Below are 26748 nucleotides of genomic sequence, written 5' to 3'. Positions count from 1 at the left end.
ACCCTGCACTGCTGGGGTGTGGGGGTGGTGGGAGACATGAGTGGGGCCCTGGTGGAGGGTGACCCTGGTGGCTGGGGGATGGGGGTGATAGGGGACATGGGTGGGGGCCTGGTGGAGGGTGACCCTGGTGGCTGGGGGGTGGGGGTGGTGGGAGACATGAGTTGGACATGGGTGGGGGCCTACTGGCAGGTGCCCCACAGTGCTGGGGGGTGGGGGTGGTGGGGGACATGAGTTGGACATGGGTGGGGGCCTGCTGGCAGGTGCCCCACAGTGCTGGGGGGTTGGGGTGCAAGGGGACATGTGTCGGTGTTCATTAGTTCAAGGAGACATGTGCCTTTGCTGGGGGGCATGCCCATGTTGGGTGGGCTGCCTGCGGGACATGACCAGGGATGCAGGGTAGTCCCCTGTGGTGTGGGCTGCCTGCAGGGGCCGTGGAGGGTGTACAGGGTACACCTGGGAGGACCCACACTGTCAAATCACATGTGGGACTCCCCGGCACCCCTGAAATACACGTACCGTGCAGAAATCGCGTGTAAAACTTCCCGCGCACCCCTGAAATACACGCGCCCAGGCTATTCGCGTGTGGAACTTCCCGCGCACCCCTCAAATTCACGCGCCCAGGCTATTCGCGTGTGGAACTTCCCGCGCACCCCTGAAATACACGCGCCTAGGCTATTCGCGTGTGGAACTCCCCGCGCACCCCTGAAATACACGCGCCCAGGCTATTCGCGTGTGGAACTTCCCGCGCACCCCTGAAATACACGCGCCCAGGCTATTCGCATGTGGAACTTCCCGCGCACCCCTCAAATTCACGCGCCCAGGCTATTCGCGTGTGGAACTTCCCGCGAACCCCTGAAATACACGCGCCCAGGCTATTCGCGTGTGGAACTTCCCGCGCACCCCTGAAATACACGCGCCCAGGCTATTCGCGTGTGGAACTTCCCGCGCACCCCTCAAATTCACGCGCCCAGGCTATTCGCGTGTGGAACTTCCCGCGAACCCCTGTAATACACGTAGCCCGCTCCCCCAGGCCCGATCGCATGTGAAACTTCACGCGAACCCCTGAAATACACGTGGCACGCTCCCCCAGGCCCGATCGCGTGAGGAACTTCACACGAACCCCTGTAATACACGTAGCCCGCTCCCCCAGGCACGATCGCGTGTGGAACTTCCCGCGAACCCCTGAAATACACGTAGCCCGCTCCCCCAGGCCCGATCGCGTGAGGAACTTCACGCGAACCCCTGTAATACACGTAGCCCGCTCCCCCAGGCCCGATCGCGTGTGGAACTTCACGCGAACCCCTGAAATACACGTAGCCCGCTCCCCCAGGCCCGATCGCGTGAGGAACTTCACGCGAACCCCTGTGATGCACGTACCCTGCAAATCGCGTGTGACACTTCCCGCGCACCCCGGTATACATGCACACGTATTTTTTGTCAGCGGGTGTCCGTGTTTGTGGGTACCCCTTTGCACGTCATTTTTCCTGGAGGGCCACAGTATGGGACATTCATCATGGCAGTATATAGGTGCTATTTGTTGGCGCACCTTTTGGCGCACATTTCTTACAGCCGCAGAGACGCTACCGCCTCCTTTCTTGTGGCGGTCGTGTTTGTGCCTGTGCGCTGGTTTGAGCGTGCGCTTTTTTCCCCTATTCTATTCCATGAATACGTGTTGTAGGCGAGCGTGTGGGCGTTCCGCGCACTTGTGCCCTGTACTTCCCCCGTGACGCCCACGTTTTGGCAAGTTGTTCCCCATTCCGAGTGTTACGCCCGTGTTCCGCCTACTTTTATTGCGTGCGCCGCGCTATGTGCGAATTTCGCTGTGGCCTGTGCGATTTTCGCTGTGACCTGGCGCACGCTGTTAGATGGCCTGTGCGCCAACGTGCGCCAACGTGCACCGCGCACTTTTTTATCGCACATCCGCTGGTTTTCTCGCGCACAGCCTTCCATGAATCGACGTGCGCTGCTTTTCGTGCGATTTTCGCACTTGCACTGCGATTTTCGCTATTCCACTGCGATTCGCACGTTTTTGCCCACTTGCGCCGCGCTAATTATTCCATGAATCGGCCTCTAAATGTCCCCATATTCACTGGGCTACCTCTCCACAAAGCCCAGACATTTCAAAAACATTTCTATTCTTATGACCAATTTTACCCGACTACCTGCATAACATCGTGGCCATTTCCGATGATCTTCTATTCTGTCGTCGCCTAAAAACTCCACCAAAACCACGGCCCCACACATTCTAACAATAAATGCCTTATTGGGCCTCATTACACGGTAGGAGGTAAGGGTTTACCGGTAAGGGCACCGGTACCGGTAAACCCTTACCGCCTTACTATGAGGTCCCTTTGCGGGACCCGACCTTAACGGCTGGTTTTACCAGCCGTTAAGAAACGGGCCCGCTAAGGGATCTTGGTGCTAATTATGGTACCGCAATTTGCGGTACCGTAATTAGCTCCTTCCCCATTCCCATTGAGCCCTATGGGGGCAAAAATGGGAATGGGGAAGTGCCTTGGTGAATGGGGAATTACCACCCCCGCTCACCGTGGAGTAGGGCGGTAATTCCGCCATCCACCAAGGCAGACACGGTAAAATACCGGCGGCAACCATGGCGCTAATAGCGCCATGGTTACCGCCTACCGTGTAATGAGGCCCAATGTCTTTCTTATACAGTCTGCAGAAACAACAACACTGATTAGGGTGAGTAATAGCATTTCTGATATTGCAGACTTTGCACGTCGGGATAAGATTAAAACAGAATCGCAAGAACAATGCTCTTAATGTAGCATTCGGGAATGTTCTTATTTACTTTAGTAAATAATCCTGTTTCTTATGGTCTCTAGCGGAATCCTGATATAAACAGAATTTTCTATGTGATTTATACGAGTATCAATCCAATCCCAGTCCCAAAGTCTTTTTTTTAACCACTGAAGAGGTTTTTATCAAATGTACATCCCACCTACTCTAACATAGATTTACAATTCTTAACCCGTTACCAAACTCTCACAGAATGTTCCCAGTAGTAAACCCCTAATAATCAAGAAAAGGGATTCAGGAGGACAGGTCACCTTCTTATAGATGCTTGGTCGCTATACAGGGGCCTAGGACCTTGTAGATGTGGTCAGGTGTATTGTCGAACAAGATCGGTTATTTGCCCTGATCGAGACCCAGTGCAAGGTGTTTAGGCTGGGGTGATGTGATTGGAGCTTTTTATTTTGAATTTTTTTTAATATACTTGTCTTTTAACGACTTGCGTCATTGCTGTTTGTTTTCTTGTACTTTCCTCACCACTTGTTTGAAGAAACAATGGAGACTAGGGGACCACAGTCTGTCTGGGTGCCCTTCTCCATTGTAATTTTTGTCCAACGTAGGCCTTAAATTTTCAGAGAGTCAGAGTATGGTTTCAAAGAAGTCGAGTTTGAATTATATTCGGACCGGTAGTGCTATAGAGGTACTGATTTTTTTTTAGAGCTGTGTCCAAGAGTTTGGCTGATGCCATGGTCCATCTTGTGGATTCTCCGGCAATTAGCCGATTCCAACCAGTTTCTTCATCTGTCGCAGATGGATAGGATATAAGTGATGATAAGTACGCCTCTCTCTCCTTGGTCATTTGGGGGCAGGCCATAAGGAGGTGTCTTATTGTTTCCGGTTGTACTTGGTTTTCGCATAGCCGACAGAGGTTGAAAGTAGCCAGAGATCTGATGGCTAGGACTTCCCTAGTATGCAGCAAGTTCAGTCGTGCTCTCATGAAAAGTTTTCTCAGAGTTTTGTCTGGGAATTTTTCGCAGTACTTCAGTGTTTTTTTTAGCTTGTTGTACACAGGCGGCAGATGCGTTAGTAGCTTGTTTGCTAGGGCCTTGTCATTTGTGGTGATCCAGTCTTGAAGCTCGATCTTAGTTGACACTCTTACTGGGTTGCCAATAAGCTGCTCTTCTGTGCAGTCTAGTTCCTCAAGTTTTTCTTGGATAATTCTTACCCAGTTATTGAGTGGTTTGCAGGACCCGCTTTTAATTTCTGCCGCAATCACCTGATACACTGGGAGGGTGTCAGTCTGCAGAATCTTCCTGTACAATTGCATGACGCTCTTGTCCACCACTGCCGCTAAAGAGAGCAGGCCCAGTTCACGCCGAATTGCAGCCATGGAGGTTGATTTGGGGAGCCCCAGGACCGATTTCCACAGGTAGCCTTCCAGTTGCACCCAGATTGATGCGGGCATAGTCAGAGAGGTGTTTGTTCCATAAGTCATGGTCGGGACGATTTTAGACTTATAGAATTGTATGGCTGGAGTCAATGAGAATTTGCCGATTTTTTTTTTGTCCACTTCTCTAGTTTGGGCTGTAAGGTTTCTTATTTTGTCCCATAAGCACTTCTGCATAGAGTTTTCTTTTAGCGAATTGTCGATCCATACGCCAAGGTATTTGTACTCTTGGACCACTTTGATCTTAACGTTGTCCAGGCACCAGGTTTGGGCTTCTTTGATTTTTCGTTCCTTGTTGTGTGCAGATTTAGAGAGTAGCATGACCTTGGTTTTTGATTTATTAATTTCGAGATTATTTCTTTTCATGGATCCTGCCAGGTTGGTTAATTGGCGTTGAAGCCCAATTTTGGTCGGTCCAGTAGGATCAGGACATCGGCGTGCCACAGTCTTGACACGCTGGCCTTGCCTATTTTTGGCGGGAAGGATCTGATGTTATACTCTGAGACTTGGAAATCTCCAAGAAATGCAATGAACAGCGCCGGGGCGAGCGGACATCCATGTTTAACCCCTCTTTCCGAGTAGATGTTGTCAGAAAACAGGCCCTGTTGGTTCAGGCGGACACACAGAGAGGTTTTTGTGTGGAGAGCCATGATCGGATCGAGTATTGCTACGGGGCATTCCCACGTTTTTAATTTGAACCATAATTTGCCGCGATCAACCTTGTCAAAGGCCTGGGAGTGGTCTACTAGAGCCAGGTATACCATCAGGGCGCCTGACTTGACTTTAGATTTTATAATATTTAGGAGCAGTAGGTTGACCGCTGTGCTTGCTTCTTTTAGAAATCCTGTCTGGAATCGGTCAGCACTTGGAGAATTTCTTGCCCATTTTTGGAAGTGCGACATCAACAGGCTGGCGAAAATTTTTCCAATTATGTCTACAAGTGCGATGGGCCTGTAGTTGGCTGGATTCTCTCTACAGCCTTTTTTATAGATCGGAACGAGGACGGCTTCTGTCCATGAAGTCGGAATTAGTTTTGATTTTTCGCATTGTTTGAAAATTTGACTAATCACAGCCGCCCACTCTTCTGGGTGTTTTTTCAGATCGATGTTTGCGAGGCCGTCCGGGCCTGGGGCTCTCGAGGACTTGAGTTTAGTCATCACTCTTGTGATGTCGCCTTCGTCTGTTAGGGATACCCAGGGTTCCTGACTAGGCGGTTTGGTGGTTTCTTCCAAGGGTGACTGGGCTCTGAACAGGTCTGTGAAGAATCAAATCCATTCTGATTCTGGAACAGAATTTGAGTGGGGCTACTTTCTGGCCCTTCGTGTTTTTGAGAAGGTTCCAGAAGTCTCTAGATTTTTTTGTGGCCAGGGTTTTCAACATGGTTTCTGCATCGTTCTGGTACATCGTCAGTCTGTGATGTTTAATACAGGACTTGTATGTCGCAGCCCCCTTAGAGTATGCAGACCATGCCTCTAATGTTTGTTGGGTCTGTGCCGTTCTCTCCAGGTTTCTCAATAAGCGGCGTTGGCAGACGACCTGGAAATCAAAGGTATGTTTCTTTACTTGTGGCTTCCGCTTACTTTTGGCGAAACTGACTATATGGGCCTCCAGTAGGGGTAAGTAATCCGGTCTTTGGATGGTCGTAGACGGAGCCTTGGTTTCGGGTCCCGCGATTAGTTTTTCCTTTATTTTTTGTACATTGTCGGATGTTAGGCACAGTCGAGTTTGCTGTTTGTTTGATTCGACTGCTGCAGGATAGGTTTTTTTTTCCGGGACGGCCTCCCTCCAAGACATCATTAGGAGGTTGTGGTCGCTTTCATTTGTTCTCTGGACGTTAAAGGAGGATATGTACGGGATCAGGGTCTGGGTTATGAATATGAAGTCCAGTGTTGCTGAGGCCCCCTGCCTTTCCCATGTGGGAATCTGCGGAATGTTTGCTTGGAGTGCGGCCACGGTGTGATCATTAATCTGGTCCATGCCTGACCTCTTTCGTCAGCAGAGATGCGCTGTGATGAAGTAGTGTGGAGCATGTCTATATTCTCGCATTTGGCATTCAGGTCGCCACAGATGATGATGTTGGCGACGTCGTGATCGACATAGATGGTGTCGATGGCGTTTGCGACAGACTTGCAGAATGCTTTAGTGGTTGTTTTTTGGGGGTTCTAGTAAAGGTTGATTATCAAAGTAGTTCTAGTATTGGCCCCAGAGTCGGTCTGATACCATTCTGTTAGGATTGCGAGCATTCCATATGCTTCCATTATTTTGCTTTTTATGGTCAGGCCTGATCCTATGCGGATCGCTGTCAAAAGCCCTGATGACGGTCTGCCCCTGAGTGCTCTGGATGCTGGTTATAGTTCAAAGGAAAACCCGTCAAGCAACGTTTTGTTGGTTAATCAAGTTTCCTGGAGGCATATAATATCATATAACCCCAGGTTTATGTCACTGGGCGGGTTAGGTGTTTGTGCCCCCTGGTGTTCCAAAATCCCATCGTCATCGATTTCTTGATGGTCTTTGCAGTGACAAGTTTTGGCTGTTCAGTGTGACTACGGGATCTAGAAGGTCGCTGATATCTTTTCTGTGCTTTACCAAAAGAGTCTGTTAACCATTTCCACGGGCCCTTTGTCGATTTTTCCGGAGGACTTGATTTCACATTTTCCCTCAATGAGGGATCTTTTGGTCGCTCTGTTTTGCTTTCTTTCTGATTGGGGATTCTTTCGGCTCGTGTTGAGTCGATCCAGGTCGTTCGCATTCTTGTGTATGTTGGACTTTGGTCGTGCCCCTGACGGTTGTTCCTTCTATGGTGTGCATTGGCGTTGTTTTACCATTCTCGTTGTTCATGTTGCGTATTCGTTTTGTCTTAACGGTTTACTGGACAGCTAGGACTGGGTTGCCATTGGTTCTGTTTGTACATTGCTTCCGTCCTCGATGTATAGTGCCGCCTTGTTGACAATGTCCTTCTAGGATACTCGGGTTCAGTTTGACGGGTAGCTGGCTTTTGTATTTCAAGGAGGTTGAAACCCAATCGGTGTAGGTCTTTGGTGACTTCCTTCTGGATTTCAGGACTGTTTTTCTGTTCAGTACTATGTATCCTTCCTTACTTGAAGTTTGTTCGAGTTTGAAGGTGGAGGTTTCTTTCAGTTTTTCGTCTAACATTTTTCTACCCATCTTTTCTTTCTTGTTAAGGGTTGTTGTGGTAGGTGAGTGCAGTGATGGAGAGTGATCTTTGCCATATTAAGTTGGTTTGCCCCGGTCCCTCCTTTGGGTCGGTGTGGACGGTAGATTGTTAACTTTTTTATTCAGCTTGTCGTCTCTTGCCGAGGTCGTTGGAGGCTTGTATTGGACAGGCATTTCGGGTTCATTTGTTTGTTTTTAGTTTGTATCTTGCCGCACCAGGGATTTTGCAGCGGCGAGGGATCGATGGCCCATCACTGTAGGCCTGGGTGTTTCCTTTAGTGCGTCCAGGTGTGTATCTACGGAGTCTCCGTGTTGTGACAGGTTCATCAGTTCGCTGGTGGACTGGAATTCTTCTGTGGTGCGAGGCGACCGCCCATGATTGGGTGGGCTTTTTGTAGTACTACATGGCTTGTCTAGAGCTTCATTTCTCGTTGTTATTTTGTTTGAGGAAGTGTCATGGCTGAGTTCAAGCAAGACGTGTGTCGGTTTTCCACCTATTTGAGTCCCTTCCTTATTTTCTTCCGATTGCTTCCTCTGATGTTGGTTTTTGTTTGTCTGTTGTTTATGTTGTGGCTCAGTTACTGGGAGCCTTTTTGATGGTGCAGAGAGATTTGGGACGAGTGGCCTCACGTTTATTTTAGTAAAAATAGGTGCCATGTCTTGATTCGTGAGGTCTTCGGAGGTTTGTGTGGCCTTTACAGTTGAGAACATTGAATTTTGTAATCAATGGTTTGTTTTGTTGAGCCTTTCTTCCAGCATGGCAATTTTGGATTCAAGAAGGGTCTGGTACTCTGTCGATTTCTAGGGCAGTTAGATATCCTTCCACAAATGTCAGTTTCGAGGTCATAGTGGCAATCATCGAGGAGTTATCTTTTAATGAGTCATTAATTGCCTCATAAAGTTTTCCGAATGGGTCTAGCGCAATGGTTACTGCTGACATTAGTGAGAGTAAGTCAGTTTTTTTACTGGGAGAATCCTTTTGAGCAGACGACGGAATTTCACTCAGTCGCCTATTTTTGGCCGGAGTCTGCGTGGTGGTTTGCCCCCAGCGCTGAGAATGCCAGTCTGGTAGTATTTTTTCAGGTGAGGCGACCAGTCGGAGTCTCGGCGGTCTTCAGGGGGCGGGGGTCAGCGGGTGATCTCGCTGGATGTCCCCGATCCCCGCCCAGTAGATGCGGAATAGTCCACGCTAAGCATTCTTCATTTGGATCGTGGTCTTTTGAAGTAGCTTTAGGAATTAATAATGCAGTGTTTCCTGGAATGGTGCTTTCAAACGGGCTGTTACGTGGCTGTGATCTGTCTTTAGCCAGTTCAAAAATGTAGGCAGCAATGGGTTTTGCAGGTAGTGACTTTCGCGTCGATGTCCTAGGCAATGTAGCAGGTTTGTCACCCAAGGGCTCTACTTCTAGTGCCTTGGTTTGTGCTTGTGCTTTCATAGATGGCGTTGTGTGGGTTGGGTGGCATGGAGTTCCAGTTTGGTCTGTTTTGCGAGATTTATTCGCCGGTGGGGTCTCCTGTATTGCCTCTAGGATCTCAGCGTCCGATAATTCTGTATCACGATCAAGTTTTCTTTTGTGTTGCTTGAGGAAGTATTCTTTTAAGGAAGATGAAATCAACGGTGTGAAAGGGTTCTGGCCGCAGGTTTAATGCAACTCCTGCGGTGCTTTTTCGTGAGACGTCTGCTCGTTATTGCTTTTGATGTTTTCCAGTTTCCTTTGGTGTTAATTCCCTTTGGCAAAGAGGTGTCCGCATTTTTGCTGTTAGGTGTTTTCGTTGTACCACTGAACGGCACATTGGAAGTCTGTTTTGGAGTCGGAGGGGCGGCCTTGGTCTTTGTAGGCGTCTTCGTAGGCTCACCGTCGCTTTCGCGACTCACTGGGGTGGAAGAATGGTCTTCCTAGCCTTCAGCGTATGCATGAGGGCCAACCTCTACTGAAATTGGTGGTTCCTGCAGTGCGGATTCTTCAACCCGGTCTTCCTCCCGGTCTGAGTCCGAGGAGTCTGTTGAGCTGATCCTTATTGGCGGGTTAGAAGTGGTTTCTGGTGATGAAAGACCGGTTATTGCTTGTAAATTGTTGTGTATCTGTGCTGTTATCAGGTGCCCAGTAGCAGGGTTAGCGTTTTGTGAAGACTTGATCATGTTGGATAGGCCCTTGCTGGCAGTGGAGGAAACTTTATTCTTGGTGGTCGTGGATTCTTCCGTTGCCTCGACTACTTTGGGGACACCCGGCTGGTCAGGCTACAGCCGAATCCGTCCTCCGACAGGCTCAGGCGGGGCGCAACTCGCCAATGCGGTGTGCGTGCCGGGTGCCACGAGTCGAGGAGGTGCAGGCTGGATCGACCCGGTAGGTGACTGTCATGACCGCTGCCTCCAAGGAGTCAGACCCAGCCCAACATCCTTGGAAGCAGGGTCACAACTTCCATTCCAGGCACCAGCCAGTCCCAACAGGGGCCATTTGGACCTTGTCCTGGCGCCAGTGGCGCCAGGCTCATAAGGGAACCCAGTCCCGGCACAGGAAGCGCCGGGCTCATATCGAGAGGAATGGTGCTTGGGTGGACCTACCTGCTGCAGACCATGCTGCTCACTTACCTGTAGGATGATATCCTCATCCATTCCTGGCCGGAACTACTTTACCTTCTGGGTGTGGCCAGCACCACTCCCTGGGACTGGATACTGAAACTGTGCTGGAAGCTGGAACTTCTTTCTTGTCTGGGCGAGGCTGTGGAAGGAGACACCTAAGCACTCCAGTGGCCTATTTAAACCACACCCGATCAGTGCAACGTGCTTCGCGTTATTCTGCACTAGCAGCAGGACGCTCACCGTGTCAGCTCCAGAGAATCTTCAGCTTCTGCATCTGTGAACAAGAAATCTTCAGTCTTACCTCCCGGCAGATCAGTCTTCAGTCTTCAGCAGCGTCTGAAAGAGAACAAGGACACCAGGTTAGGACAATACAAAACCAGCGCAGCACTTACCTCGTCCATTGGAGCATCCCGAGGCCACGTGCCGCACTCTTCATACTCCGGCAATCCTGCGGAAACAAAGGACATTGGTTAGTGAACCTCCGTGATTATTCTGCTTACCTGTGCCACGTACGCCTCGATCTTCGTCAGGCGCTGTTTGTCCGCACCTGCTAAAACAAGAAGGACATCATTAGGGGCACTGTACGCCATCACTACTCACGTGCCTTCTAGCTGTCATCGGCTTGCCCATTCTCCGGCACGTACCTCGGCGTCCATCTCCACGCCGACAGCTACGGCTACCTGAAAAAAGGGAAAAGAGACATTAAGAAGTGCATTTAACTTCGCATAACATTCTTTTACTTACGTGCCTTCACGAACTCCGGCATTCTTCTCGCTTACCTTAATTACATACCGGACCTGCAATGGCGAGAGACATTTAAGTGGTCATATAAATAAAACTCCATATTCTAGCAATCACCGTTCGTGCAGCTAACGACGGCCTTGCTCCCTGACTTCATCCTCTGCAATCAAGAGGCTGGGCGATTAACCAGTGAAGCAACTGGCATCAGCACCCCTGCACAGACGCAGGATGGAGAGCTCCGCTTTCACCTATATAAGGTGAGCACATTCAGCCTACGAGTAACGTGGGGAGTCCAGAAAAGGGGAAGGTCAGATTGGCCAACCAGACATTCATTAACCCCTTGTTCTCCTACTTGCAGACACCTCACCCTCCAGGTCAAAATTACGGTGAGGAGAGGGTCTATCCAGGGTGTTACCAGAGGCCTACGCGTGACCCTAGAAGACACTGAAATCTCCAACCCCGGACCTGCGCCTCCGAGGGATTCAGGTGAGCGTTACAGAACGCGAAGCCTACCGCAAAATTCCCACCCAGGCGCAATGGAAACCTCGGACACAGATCAGTTGGCCCAATTGCTTGGGGCACTGAGAGCTGAAGTACAGGCATCCCGCCAAGAGACAAATGCTTTACGAAGGGAGTTGATCGTTTCAAAAGAACGAACGGATGATTTGGCCAGACAGTTGCTACACACACAAGCGGGACAGACGCCTCTGCCTGCCTCGGGAGGGAGCTACACTCCTACAACCTCAAATAATCCGGTGCAAATTAATCTGCCAGGGAATGTGCCTTTGGCCCCGCCCGAACGTTTTTCAGGTGATCCAAAACGGTTTGCAGTATTCATCAATCAATGCCGCTTGCACTTTCTGTGTAGACCCGCCGCATTCCCAACTGACCAAACCAAAGTAGCGTTCGTACTTTCCTATCTTAGCGGTAGTGCTGCAGATTGGTCCGTTCCTCTTGTGACACAAGATGATCCGATCCTCCATAACTTTCAAGATTTCCAGACCAGTATGGAAAAGTTGTTCGCAAGACACTCACAGGGGCAGGCCTTGGACAATGAACTCCTATCACTAAGACAAGGGAATCAGGATCTCCTAGCATACATAGCATCTTTTAACAGACTGGTGGTTGAGACTAGGTGGCCTGAGGATAAGAGAACCACGCTTTTCTACAGAGGGCTGCGTGGAGAACTTAAAGATGTCTTAGCACAGGTGGTGAATCCCCCGCAAGATTGTTCCGATTATATCGACCTAGTAGTCCAATTAGATCACCGGCTACAGAACAGGAAGACCGATCGTTCCAGATTTGAAACCCAAAAATTTTCAAGACCTCAGAGCTCCGCTAAAGGAACTGATTCCGTGGAGCCCATGCAGATAGGGGTTGTTAAAGGACCATTAACCCAAAAGGAACGGGAAAGGAGAAGACAATTACAGCTGTGCCTCTACTGTGGGAATTCAGGACATTTCCTTCGTGATTGTTCAGTGAAACCGGTCAAGAAGGCTGTAGGAGCTTCCGATAAGAATGCTGAAAAACCAGAATCGGGAAACGACCTCGCCCGACAAGTGTAGAGGTCCGCTTGCCGAGCGTTAAAACCAGTTCCTTGACCTCGCATTTGGTAATGCCTATGGTCCTCATAAGTCCAGATCGACCAGATCGCATGCATGCAATTAAAGCATACATTGATAGCGGAGCGATCGGTAACTATGTAGATCAAGATATGGCAACCAGGATGAATCTTCCTCTATGTTCGAAGATGGTTAAAGACATAATCACTACAGTGGATGGTACAGAAATAGCTTCCGGACCGGTTTCTCACACCACCATGGAAGTGATGTTGCTATGCCAAGATGGACATCGGGAGAAGATCTTGTTTGATGTAATCAAGGCCCCGCAGTTTCAAGTAATCCTGGGAATTCCTTGGTTGGAAAAGCACAATCCTCAGATAGACTGGCGAGCCAAGGTAATCCGGTTTCCAGAATGCGCCCCAACTTGCTACCCTCGACCCGATATCAGGCTAGCAGCCATCGCTTCCGAGAGCCCCCAATTGCCTCCAGAATACCAAGAGTTCTGCGACGTCTTCCAGAAAGATCAGGCCAATACCTTGCCCCCGCATCGGTCATACAACTGCCAGATAGACCTAATACCCGGATCTACCCCTCCGTGCAGTAGAATATATGCTCTCACTGAGCCAGAAAATCTCCATCTCAGGCAATACCTGGACCAGTACCTGGCTAACGGATTCATTCGTCCCTCGAAATCTCCAGTTTCTTCAGCTTTGTTCTTCGTTCCGAAAAAAGAAGGTGACCTGAGAACATGTATCGATTATCGCGCCCTGAACCAGATTACAGTCAAGAATAGATATCCTTTGCCTCTGATTCCCGAATTATTGGACCAAGTTAAAGGAGCCTGCATATACACAAAGCTAGATCTCAGAGGAGCTTACCACTTGGTACGCATTAAGGAGGGTGACGAATGGAAGACGGCCTTTCGCACTAAATACGGATTGTTTGAGTATCAAGTAATGCCCTTTGGACTATGTAACGCACCAGCCGCCTTTCAGTTCTTTATGAATGACGTTTTCCGAGAACTTATTGATGTATGCGTAATTGTTTATATCGATGATATCCTGGTATACTCATCCTCAGAAGCTGAGCACCGAAGACATGTCACAGCGGTTCTACAGAGACTTCGCCAACACCGCTTGTTTGCTAAATTGGAGAAGTGTACTTTTCATGTAAAGCAAGTCGAATTCTTGGGGTTCATCTTGTCACCCAATGGAGTTCACATGGATTCAAGAAAGGTGGACGCTATCACCAAATGGCCGTCCCCAACTTCCGTGAAAGGAGTACAGAGCATATTGGGCTTCGCTAATTTTTACCGGAGATTCATTCCAGAATTTTCTCGAGTTGTTCAACCCATCACGGCCCTTCTGAAAAAGAATAAAAAATTCGAGTGGACTCCAGAGGCCGAACAAGCCTTCCAAGAATTGAAAGCTAAATTTGTCTCCGCTCCAGTCTTAAAGCATCCTCGTCCAGAACTTCCGTATATCGTCGAGACAGACGCATCCAGCCTCGCAATGGGGGCTGTGCTATCACAACGAGATCCCGAAACACACCAATTACACCCTGTGGCATTTTGGTCCCGCAAATTTTCGGCCCCCGAAATCAACTATACAATTACGGACAAAGAACTTCTGGCAATTAAGTCCGCCTTTAAGGCCTGGCGGCATTATCTCCTGGGAGCCCGGCACACTGTCACTGTAATCACTGATCATCGCAACCTCCAGTATCTGAAGTCAGCCAAGGCCCAATCTTCGAGACAACTCCGCTGGGCATTATTCTTCGCGGAATTTGATTTTGTGATCACGTATCGGCCAGGCAATAAGAACGGAAAAGCAGATGCCCTTTCCCGAATAGGGGTAGACGAACGCACAGCTAATTCAGAGCCGGTACCAATAATCCCCGAACAAAAGATACTGGGAGTGATCAACACGCTATCCCTTGAAGATATCGAAGCAAAAGTCAGTCAACTAATAACTCCTGAAGATTCATTGAATTGGCAACTGAAAGGGAAAGATTTTACGATAGATCAGAATCTATTGTATTTCCAAGGACGACTATATTTGCCATGTGTTGACTTACAGAAGCAGGTCATCACCTGCTACCATGATTCTCTAATAGAAGGACATCCTGGGGTGGGCAAAACCCTAGAGAAAATCAAAAGACATTTTTGGTGGCCGACTTGGAGAAAAGACATTAAAGATTTTGTGGCTTCTTGTGGCATCTGCGCACAAAACAAGAGTCAAAAGGAAAGACCAGCAGGTCTGCTACATCCAATAGACATTCCACCATGCCCTTGGCATACTCTCTCAATGGATTTTATCACGGATTTACCCTCCTGCTCCGGATATAACACAATTCTAGTAATCGTGGACCTTTTTTCAAAAATGGCTCATTTTATTCCACTGAAAGGTTTACCCACAGCTCCCATTTTGGCCCGAGAATTCCTTGAAAACATCGTCCGGTTGCACGGTTTCCCTTCAGTGTTAATCTCCGATCGAGGGAGCCAATTTATTTCCCATTTTTGGCGAAGTTGTTGTCGTTTAGCGCAAATTGATGTACGACTTTCCACCAGCCATCACCCCCAAACTGACGGGCAGACTGAGAGGACTAACCAAACTCTGGAACAATATCTACGCTGTATGTTGCAACAATCGGAGGGCACTTGGAAGGATGTCCTTTGGATTGCTGAATACGCCTACAACAATTCAATCCATTCAGGAACTGGAAAAACCCCTTTCTTTCTGCTGTATGGAAGTCATCCTCGAACCTCTAATTTGGATCCACCTCATGCTCTCGGAACGCCCGCTGTAGACCATCTGCATGGGACAATAACTCAAGCATTCAAGGAAGCCACAGCTCACCTTCAACGAGCCAAGGAAAGGTATAAGAAAGGAGCGGATCAACATCGAAAAGAGGCCCCTCAATACCAAGTAGGAGATCAAGTCTGGCTGTCCACGAAGCATTTATCCCTAAAAGGACCACGCACCTTCAACCCAAGGTATTTAGGACCCTACACGATCACGGCTGTGATAAATCCGGTGGCTGTGAAATTGGAGCTACCTACTCGGATGAAGATACATCCCGTTTTCCATGTTTCTCTCCTTAAACCTATGCAACCCGGAACCCGTTTGACTAATCCTCCAGAGCCAATCCAGGTGGATGGAGAACTCGAATTTGAAATTCGAAACATCTTGGATTCCAAAATTTCCAAATCGAAACTGTACTACCTGATTGATTGGAAGGGATTTGGCCCCCAGGAGAGATCTTGGGAGCCTTCAGAATATGTCCATGCACCTCGTCTAGTCAGGAAGTTTCATCGGACTTTTCCCAACAAGCCAAAGCCTCCGGAGAAGACAAGCTTGGGAGGGGCCTTGAAGGGGGGTGCTGTCATGACCGCTGCCTCCAAGGAGTCAGACCCAGCCCAACATCCTTGGAAGCAGGGTCACAACTTCCATTCCAGGCACCAGCCAGTCCCCACAGGGGCCTTTTGGACCTTGTCCTGGCGCCAGTGGCGCCAGGCTCATAAGGGAACCCAGTCCCGGCACAGGAAGCGCCGGGCTCATATCGAGAGGAATGGTGCTTGGGTGGACCTACCTGCTGCAGACCATGCTGCTCACTTACCTGTAGGATGATATCCTCATCCATTCCTGGCTGGAACTACTTTACCTTCTGGGTGTGGCCAGCACCACTCCCTGGGACTGGATACTGAAACTGTGCTGGAAGCTGGAACTTCTTTCTTGTCTGGGCGAGGCTGTGGAAGGAGACACCTAAGCACTCCAGTGGCCTATTTAAACCACACCCGATCAGTGCAACGTGCTTCGCGTTATTCTGCACTAGCAGCAGGACGCTCACCGTGTCAGCTCCAGAGAATCTTCAGCTTCTGCATCTGTGAACAAGAAATCTTCAGTCTTACCTCCCGGCAGATCAGTCTTCAGTCTTCAGCAGCGTCTGAAAGAGAACAAGGACACCAGGTTAGGACAATACAAAACCAGCGCAGCACTTACCTCGTCCATTGGAGCATCCCGAGGCCACGTGCCGCACTCTTCATACTCCGGCAATCCTGCGGAAACAAAGGACATTGGTTAGTGAACCTCCGTGATTATTCTGCTTACCTGTGCCACGTACGCCTCGATCTTCGTCAGGCGCTGTTTGTCCGCACCTGCTAAAACAAGAAGGACATCATTAGGGGCACTGTACGCCATCACTACTCACGTGCCTTCTAGCTGTGATCGGCTTGCCCATTCTCCGGCACGTACCTCGGCGTCCATCTCCACGCCGACAGCTACGGCTACCTGAAAAAAGGGAAAAGAGACATTAAGAAGTGCATTTAACTTCGCATAACATTCTTTTACTTACGTGCCTTCACGAACTCCGGCATTCTTCTCGCTTACCTTAATTACATACCGGACCTGCAATGGCGAGAGACATTTAAGGGGTCATATAAATAAAACTCCATATTCTAGCAATCACCGTTCGTGCAGCTAACGACGGCCTTGCTCCCTGACTTCATCCTCTGCAATCAAGAGGCTGGGCGATTAACCAGTGAAGCAACTGGCATCAGCACCCCTGCACAGACGCAGGATGGAGAGCTCCGCTTTCACCTATATAAGGTGAGCACATTCAGCCTACGAGTAACGTGGGGAGTCCAGAAAAGGGGAAGGTCAGATTGGCCAACCAGACATTCATTAACCCCTTGTTCTCCTACTTGCAGACACCTCACCCTCCAGGTCAAAATTACGGTGAGGAGAGGGTCTATCCAGGGTGTTACCAGAGGCCTACGCGTGACCCTAGAAGACACTGAAATCTCCAACCCCGGACCTGCGCCTCCGAGGGATTCAGGTGAGCGTTACAGTGACTTAGTTGTGCCCACCTTCAGCTGTGCTTCTTCTGTAGCTCCCTCTACTCCCTCGGCGAAAGTGTTTGAAACACTTGCAGTGGGAGTTTGTGGAGGAGGAGCCGGCGGACGTGTAGAGGTGACTCCGTGGGGGCTGGGGCCATGTCCGTGTTAATGTGTGGTTGGGGCAGTGGTTGGGAGTCCGTGCTACCTGGACCTGGAGAGGTTTTGCCCTTTCCAACCCCAATTTCTGCTGAGGATTTGCCGCTCCTCAGTCGGCGTTTGCCAAACTCCACCTCTGCCATCATATGCTGCTCTCTAGCTGGGGAAGGTGGGGCCATCCCTGCCTGGATCTATGCAAAGTCTGTAGTCCCGTGGGGGCAGGCAGGGGCAGGCACAGGGGTAGAGAAGGACACAGGTAGAGCAGAGTAACCAGGAAAGAGGGAGTTTTTTTGAAGAAAAAAAAACATTTGCGTGGTCCTTACTTGTATGGGTGAATCACAGGGCTTGTATGGGTGAATCACAGGGCTTAGTGAGGGTGTGCGGGGGGGCCCGCTTCACGCTGCTCATACACCGCAAAAAGGTTGCATGCGAGTTTCTGCGAGGTTCTGGTCCGGTTCTGCTCCGGACCGGGTCCGGGGTCCACGTGCTCAGCGCTCAGGAGCTCAGGAGCTGCGACCTGCTCCAGCTTCCACTTCAAGCTTCTGCGTATGCGTCTGTGAGAGCTCACTCGTGGGATTCGAGGAAAGGACCTGATTGAAGCTCTGCTTTCCACAGAGAATGCTGACAGTGTAGTTCTGAGCCCTTCAGAGTTTGTGGGTGTATTTTGTCAGGGTTACTGTACGGAGTGGGCTTGGTTAGTCCTGACCAGTTGTTTTAGCGACAGGCGCCATAGCGATCCGGCTCATATGGAAATGAGCGGACGCATTCCCCTAAGGTGGCAAACACTTTTGGTTGTTTGAACTTGAGGAATAAAAGTCTGGTGTGTATGGAATAACGTCCCTAGTCTTCATGTTCTGGACGGGTTGTGGCTGAGAAATGATGGAGGCTGACGTGTCTCGGTCAGTTACGAGCAGCTATTCAGATGTGCCTTTGTTCCATCTGTGTCAACCTGCTAGTGCCCATTGGTGTTCATGCTAGTTTCCGAGGCTACAGATGTCTCAGTAACTGGTTTGCTCAATGTTTCCTATCCGCAGAGGTCTGGTGTGGCTTTTGAGCAGTAGAAAATTACCTAATGAACATTGTTTAGGGTACCAGGTTTGCTTCAACAATCATTGTGTGCGACCCAGGGACTGTGCAGGCAGGTGTTTCCCTACTTCCGAGTGTCCCACTCAAACCGACCCTACAGTGTATCTTTTTAGTACATACTCAGCCTCTGCATAGTTTGTTCTCATCACACATTATTCACTGTACTGTCCCTGTGGTGTATTTAATTCACAATGGGCTGTCGGTTCCTTATTAATGTCCATTTTCTTTTTTTGTGATAGGCCCCTTGATTGCCACCTCAGTCTTTTCACTGAGACCCACAGAACATGACGAGCTGAGCTACATGGACAGCGAGGAGGCCAAGCTAATCAGTGATGTGGTTCCTTCTGCAAGTGAGTAATCGGACAATACTTAACCTTCATTAACACTCACCCCAGGACACACTTGCATAAGCCACAACTGCATTGCTCATCGCCACACACCCCTCCATATTCACACTACCTGCAGAATATAGTAAATCTTAATATTGGGGAAATCTGCCCCCTTATAACCTGTCCTAACCTGTCACCGCTCTAGCCTCCGTTTGGGCATCCTCGTACTCCTTTGCCTTACTTAACAATATCTTCAACTTTGCAACACTTCATCAAAAACCATCTCTGCTCACCGCTGTGGTCTGATGTCCCTATGCAACATGTACCCTCTTTAACCACCACCTGTGCTCACTGCCTTCATTTTCGCTGATGTCACAATGCAACACGTACCTTCCTTCAACCACCACCACCTCTGTTCACTGCCTACATGTAGGCCGATGTTGCTATGCAACAATGGACACCCCTCTCGTACCGAGTCCTGCCCCAATAATCGCTACACCTCTGCATTTTAGTCCCATTTCGTAACCGCTAATTTGGTATTTATTCGTGAATGTGCTTTGGAGGCCCAGCAGATGCCCACTTCTCTACCAGTTTATTTATTTTCAATATACAAAGGTTAGCATGCTTTCTTCTAGAGATCACATTCCAATAGTTGCATAGCACTCGCTTCTATTCTTCTTCTCACCACAATTTCCCTAACTTTCAGTATTTTCTGCTATGTAAACAATATTGCAGAATTAACTCTCATGTGCCTTTGCTTCTTTTGGGCACTGCCCATACATGAACATATTGTTGTTGCTCTTAAGGGATTTAAATACATGAGATGTGTGTATTCTTTCACCTGAAAGCATAAACTAAGAGATGTCTGAACTTAACAGGAGACGTGACTACTGAACCTGCAGTATTATCCAGAAGAAAAAGAACTGGACAGACATTTCAGAAGGCTGCTCTCGGGACTAAAGAAATGGAAAGCTATGATGACCCCAGTACAGGTCAGGAGAAGTATGTCCTAATTAAAAATAGCATATTGTTTGTTGTAGGCAAGCAGTGTTGGATAATTCCATGCCTTGCTCCCTGTCAGCCTCTGCATGGGAACCTATACAAAATGCTAGAAATCTCTGGAGATCACACTATTACAGGGTTCAAAATTGAGGGGAACTGGAAGCAATTTAGCTCCTGCCTGTATCCTAGAAGAGCCTTGTTCGCTTGATACCAACAGCTGCCAAGAGATACTTTTGGCTCCCCATGTCAACTAATGCCGGACAAACACACCGATGTGATTATAACTCTGTGCGCTTGAAGCAATCTATTAATGAACATTAGGACTCATGTATATGACAATTAAAGCATAAGGGATCACAAATAATGGACAAAATGATGTCTTCTATATTTGCGGAATGATATGTACGAACTCATTGCTCCTGTGAGAAACCTGAAGGTGTCTCACCCACTAGTCCTCGGGGATCTGCCAACCAGGTGGCCAGGGCATGGCAATTGGTTTGGATCCAGTTCCTGGGGGTGGACCATTGCGGGAGGATCACCTGGGTTAGGGGTCTTCGGTAGTGGGAGTGGGTCATCGGATCTTGAGACGCAGTATCACCTTCCCTGTAACACCTTTAACCCACCCTACCAAGTAGGATACTTAGGAACTCAACCTCCCCACCCCCTTTCACAACACAAACACTTTCTCACGGACAGCTTGCTATGAGAGAAAATGGACTAACACCCGAGTCGTATACCTGAGATGTCGCAATACAATGGTCAGGCAGGGTCCTGCAATTACTGACCATCACGCACACCTGACTTCCATTACACTTCCCCACATGAATAAAAGGCGGAGCACAAGAGCAGACTCTGAGCGAGGCAAAGCACACGATGAAACGGCAGTTCCAAGATGGCAGTTCAACACGAGGAGAAGACGATGAAATGGAGGGGATCGCAAGGAGGGAAGTGCCCTTGACCTTTTCGACAAGGAACTGCTACTTTCACAAAACCTCGAATAGAAGGTGTCAGAACAGGAAACCATACTGAAGAATCCTGCATTGTGTGTCGGAGGTACCTAGGGACCTTCTGCGTCGACAATCAAGGTGGGGAGAATCGTCTGCTGCCGTGCTACTGTCCTTGGCTCCAACAACAAATCAGAGCCAGTGAAATCAGCACAGCCAGTGAGTTGGGGAGACCGATACCAGACAGCTCTGTGTTGAAGCCAAGGTTGCAGGCAGCAACATTGTATGATGAGCTCTGAAGCGAACAGTGTATGAAAAGCATGTGATAACCAACGCAAGTAAAATTGAACATCAGATGAGTGATTGAACATTGAAACCAAGATACAATACTGTTAGAGGTGCTTGTATGCAAGCTTTTGCATCTGTTTGCTGCATTGTACATAGTTCCTATAATGGCCTGTGCATCTCCTTGTATTGCATTGTACATAGTTCTGCACCTTCTTGTATTGCATTGTACATAGTTTTCATAATTCCACTGTTCATTGTCATTAGGTTCCAGGTTCCGCCTTGGTAGAATATGAAGCCTAAGGCAGAAGTTCTTGATTTCAGTGGTACCAGTTAAGAGTGTTATCCCCAGCTGGGGGTCGTTACCGAGAGGCTAAATTAAGAGTTGCCAATCCTCAGTTGTGTGAGCCTACTTATTGACATAACATATACCTTTGACAGAGTGGTCCGGCACCGCATACTCATTCCAAAAACTCTGTAAGGTATCAACTAAGAGTTAACAAAGGTCAAAGAGTTGCAAAGAACTGTGCATCAAAGTGGTCCTGCGCCATTTCAAGCAAATTCCTGTGCACAATCGAAAGTCTTTGATGTTGATACTGCCAAGAAAGTTGATGACAAAGTAGACAAAGGTGGTTGGAGCCCGAACGAGGGAGATCACTTGAAAGCTTTGGATTAAAGCAAGTTTGGATTAAAGTGAACTAAATTGGTCCGAGCCCGGCGAAGGGAGACTGATTGAACATTGTGTTAAAACGGATCTGAGCCCGGCTGAGGGGGATCTGGGGTGAACCATGAATCACCTTAGAAATTGAGTATGTGTGAAATCCTAAAAGGAAAGGAACTTATTGTTTGTTTGTCGCATTAGGCCCTTTGAAAAAAGAGACTTTGAAAAGCAAAGAAACCTTGGCACGGAAGGCTCCGGTACTAATGTTTGAACTGCACCCTCGTGCTAGATGTGCCAGAGACTGTGCTGAGCTCGAGTGTGCCACCCTGTGTCACACTCTGTGTCGTGCTGAAAATGTGGGGCAGGGAGGCCAACAGCCTGAATATCCTGACATATTATTTCTTGAACACCTCTTTCTTTTACATAAAACATTTTTCCCACACTATTTGTATTAAGAGGTGAGGATTGGCAATGTTTATTTTAGTATTGACCCTTTTATTTTTACAAAGACCCCACTAGGACTGCGGTGTTAATATTTGATGGCCGTAGCTTGCTCCCATCTTTAGATCTAGGATTAGATGGGTGTTTTTTAAACCCTTACATGCTTTGATGAATCTGGAGGTTTTGTCCCTTTTGTCCTTGGGGGAGCCACCACCTTTGACGCTAGGGAGATGAGTCCGCTAAGCGAAATCCTCCCTAGGTAGGGAACTCCCTACAACAAAGACATTGAGCCTCATTACGAATCCGGCAGTAGCCGTGCCGGAAAATCCGGCAGGCTGCCGCCGGACTGGTAATTCCATTCCGCCTCCGTGATTCCTGGAATCACCGGGGCATCACAACCCTGGTGACCCGGTAATTCTGGAGGCGGATTCTGTTAAGCCCCATTCCCATGGAGTCCAATAGGATTCCATGGGGACGGGGACCATGGAAACACTGGTTACGTCTATGACAGAGCCAGTGTTTCCATGTCCGCCTGCAGGCGGGTGGTGTTACTTCGCCAGATCAGACCTGGCGGGAGTGACACCTCCCGCCTGCAGGACTCGGAATCAGACAGGCTGGAAACAACGGTGGCAGCGGATTTACCGCTACCATTGTTTCCGGACCGGCTGATTTGTAATGAGGCCCATTGTCTGCATATATGGGAATACCAGAAGTGGATGTGATTGTCAGCTGTGGGACTCCAAATAATGTAGAAAGTGCATTTGAACATTTGGCTCAAGGCAATGCTGCCACACCTCTTTGGTGTCTGGTAGCAAGAATAAAAGGACTCTTCCCCCTCATTGTAGTAGGAGAAGCGATGCGTAGAGGCAAACCTCTGATGTACCAACGTCATTGCAAGGCGACGCCGTACTGCAGAGCGGGCCCGGCTATGATGCAGAGAAGGATTCGGAAGGAGGTCCGCAGAGAGGCCCAATGAGAAGCCAGGGAGAACAAGAAAAGAGGCCGACGAGGGACAGAGCCGTGCAGAGTCAGCAAGGATGAGCTGAGCATTCTTTGAGGAAAGGCATGACCGCGCAGAAAATATGGTGGGCCTGGAGCCCAGGAAACCACACTAAACCCGGTGAATGAGAGAGGAACGAGTCCCCCCACACCCACTCGCACTACGCGAAACCAGAGTTAGAGCAACATAGCAGAGGATGAAGAAACACTCCTGCTTGTGTTCCAGGTGGGACGCCCAGGAGCTGGGGAGAACGCCAGTGTCACTGGGTCGAAGCCACCTCGTAGTTTGCTCGGAAAAGGTGGGGGCTCAGAGACCAAACCGGAAGAATGGGAGAAGGAACGAAGAGTCTAGATCCCTACATGGGGCAACCAGGTCCAGAGAGGGAGGCAGACATAAATAATAAGAGTGGTTACCCGAGCCTTGCAATCCACCAAACGGCTCAAAACCGCACACAAAAACCAAGAGAAAGATATTAGGAGGGGATTCACATACCCCTACGCCTACGAATCAAGTGAAAAACTGAGAACAAGAGAACCAAGGGAGCCAGGAGGGCCCTTTAAAGCAAGTCAGGAATCATCCCAGGGGGAAACCAGAATCCAGCAAGACTGGAATCTTGTGGGGAGAGACCCACATGGTTGGTGAAGGGGGATTAAAGAAATATCCCTTCATCTAAAACCATTGATCAAATTGAACTCGGTAGTTTATGCTATATTCGGGAGGAAAACCTTTACGTTATTTGGGCTCTGACAAGATGGACACAAGCTGATAGTCAGGAGATTTGTCTCCTATTCATTAATTGTCGGAACTGAAACTTGGAGAGATTCCTGGAAACACTGGGAGATGGCAGAGTAAATGACATTGAAGGCAGTCTATACTGTCTGCTTACACTTTTACGCTGTTTTTCTAAGTGGTGGGGCCAGTTTAGAAGTTGGGATTTGGACAGAGGACAAGGTTTATTATTATGACAAGCACCCTTAGTTTAGTTTGTTACGCAGGGAGCTGCCCCTTTTAGCAATAGTGTCAGTGAGGCGTTTTCTTTAATTTAAATAAAACTTGTGCAGTAAAAATGTCTTCTGGTTAGAGTCTTTCCTCTGGTACACTGCATACCCCACAAGTTTACAATAAGATTAGCCATGCGGTACATTCACTGCAAAATATACTCTTCATTAGAAGTAAAGAAAGCATTTACAGGTAAGTACTAGCTTTGGGCATAAGTAAGCTAAACAGTGTGGATTGGAAAAGACTGATTTAGAAAGACCTCAGAGTGGTCTTTCAAATGGAACTGGCAGCCCCTCGACGCAAACGAGTGCATGCAGGGGCTGACAGATGTAGCCAGACCAGTAGACTAAAGCTGCGGGTGAGAAAGGTACCTGTACATGTTTGTGGGGGGTGGGTGGAATGTTTGTAGTGTGCAGTGGAGGGGGCAGGGGGAAAGAAGGTGTGGGTCCAAGAGGAGTGTTTGTTGGGTGGAAGTGAGAGGGGGGGGGGTGGGGGGGGGAGGTGGGACGGGTGTGTGTGTGTGTGTGTGTGTGTGTGTGTGTGTGTGTGTGTGTGTGTGTGTGTGTGATGGGAGGGGGGGTTGTGTAGGTCTGTCGATGTTGAGGAGGGGACGGCAGAGCAAAGGGTGAGGGTGGGCATGCAATCGGTTTCAAAGAGGGTGAATGCTCTAGGGGGGTCTTGAAAGTCCCTCTGAAAAGTGATATATGCGTACATTAAAGGCTGCACCGAATAGCCCAAAATAAATCTCTTTTTTTTGCATGCAGCCTACAATATTAAAAAATATCACATATAACCAATACAACAGCAAAGGGGGGTTTACACAGAGATGCACAACGTTTCTAAAGTTAGTACAATAGCTGATAATAGCAAGAGTCAAGACTATCTACACTACAGGAATTATAAGAGTGAAGAGCAGTAATTGCTACACCGAGCCCGAGGCAAGGGCAAAAATCTCCAAGCTTACATATAGGAACATAATAGGATCTCTAACCGATCCAAAGCCCATTTGCAGACCGTACATGCATTAGTATATTGTTACCTACTTGACCAAGGCTGTAAAGAGTGAAAAGCAGTGATTTGTTGGAAATAAGGCACAAAGTAAGTCACCAGTATGTCCTTGAAATACCAGGACAAACGGGGAACAAATGTGCAATGCCAGGTTACTGGTAAATAATTGTAATTGTCATTTTTAGAGAGTTTTAAGAGTTCCACATGGTTTAATGAGACCAACCAAATAGGTCTGCAGTATTTATGGAGAATGTGTAAGTATTTGTGAATTATGGTCCATGGGTGAGAAGATGATCCCATCCATCCAGCCGAGGAGTTGGATGGGGACTCCACCAAAAGAGGTCAGGTGGCAGGATCCACCACCAAAGCCCCAGAGGAGGATGGCTGCAGGGTGGGACTCAGGCCACGTTGAGAGGCATAAAAGACACTCACCCAGAGACCATGGAGACGAGGACCAGGTGGGAGGTGGGCACAGGACCTGGAGACATCTTCCAAAACTGAAGACTGCTGCGAGAAGGATCCAGTGCAGGAGGCCCAAAATAAGCCAAAGCAGAACTTCAGGACCCAGGACGAAGGAGGACGTCTTCCAGGTAACACTTGGTGAAGGCATGGGTACAGAAGTGACTGGAAGCACAGAGGCCATCTGGCAGCAAGGTCAGAGTGGCTTGAGAGGACGCAGAGGACTCTGCACAGGCAGTAGAACAGTTGAACAAGGAGCAGCTGCTTCGGTGGAAGTCGAACATCGCATGATGAGGAGCATAAAGATTTGCGAGCAGCATCACAGAACACTGTTTCGGCACAGCGTCAGAGCACCGACGTCTGTCTCAGTTACAGACATAGGAGGCCACAGCTTGTAACAGAGTACCCATGGCTGAAGTGATGGAGGAGCCATCTGTTTCCATAGATCATAGGTTGGGAGAGCCTGAGAGAGGATTCCTCTGGAAGGAGAAGAGCTCTGCCTTTTGAAGCTGTGAAGGAGGCCACACAGGCCACAACCATAATCTACAGGACTGCATCTTCCCTCTCACCTACATGGACACAGTTCCAGACAGGAGCTGCGCTGAGCTGAAGCTTTCGCTAAGGAGACCACAGATATGCACACACAGAAGGCCCTAGCCCTACAATCTGCATCCATGCACCCTCCAGGGCATTAACCCAGGGCTGTGGATTGGGAAGTCGGGGAGACTTGCATCCAGTCACATGCAAAGGGTGCCCGGGAAGGTTCTGGCAAGAGCATGCGTTGGCAAACAGCTATTTTGGCCAGACCCTATGATCCAAACAAACCAATACCACAAAAAGTAGAAGTACCTCTGACAGCCAAATGAAGGTCAAGACTGACTTTCAGACCGAATAGGTACCTGTTCAGTATCATGCCTGTGATCAACACCTGACTTCACTATATTGAGGTGATTGGTTAGTCATATGCACAGTGTTGGAAAGTGTGATGGAGTCAGTCATGAGGTTAAAGAGGGGGGCTGATAAGCTCTTGAGGCCAGAGAAAGCTACTGACTGTGTGACGTGAACCCTACAGCCGGTATGTGGGGGATCCCACAGAGCTCACCCACAAAGTGTGAGGTGCCTGCAGTGACCAATACAGAATGTTACATGGATAAAGGAATCCATCCAGAAAAACCAAAATGGCAATCTGAAAACAGTAAAGTACTGAGAGGCACAGCAGAAAGTAAACCAGCCATTTGCCTTGTATTTGACATGTTATGTTGATTGAAACTGCACCACTACC

General features: G+C 48.8%; 1 protein-coding gene across 2 annotated transcripts in view; it reads left to right on the top strand.

The window, feature by feature from the left end:
* The window catches only part of LOC138580079 (zinc finger protein 354C-like), a 153324-nt gene that overhangs the window by 35686 nt on the left and 90890 nt on the right, over positions 1-26748 (top strand). For both annotated transcript variants that reach the window (XM_069650340.1, XM_069650341.1), the window contains exons 3-4: positions 18578-18688; positions 19546-19659. In XM_069650340.1, the coding sequence (XP_069506441.1) occupies positions 18578-18688; positions 19546-19659 (225 nt within the window). The remainder of the gene's footprint in view (positions 1-18577; positions 18689-19545; positions 19660-26748) is intronic.

The sequence above is a fragment of the Ambystoma mexicanum genome, chromosome 3p (genome assembly GCF_040938575.1).
Source record: "Ambystoma mexicanum isolate Mex_15411 chromosome 3p, UKY_AmexF1_1, whole genome shotgun sequence".
NCBI lineage: Eukaryota > Metazoa > Chordata > Amphibia > Caudata > Ambystomatidae > Ambystoma > Ambystoma mexicanum.
This window is presented reverse-complemented; position numbering and strand designations above follow the sequence as displayed.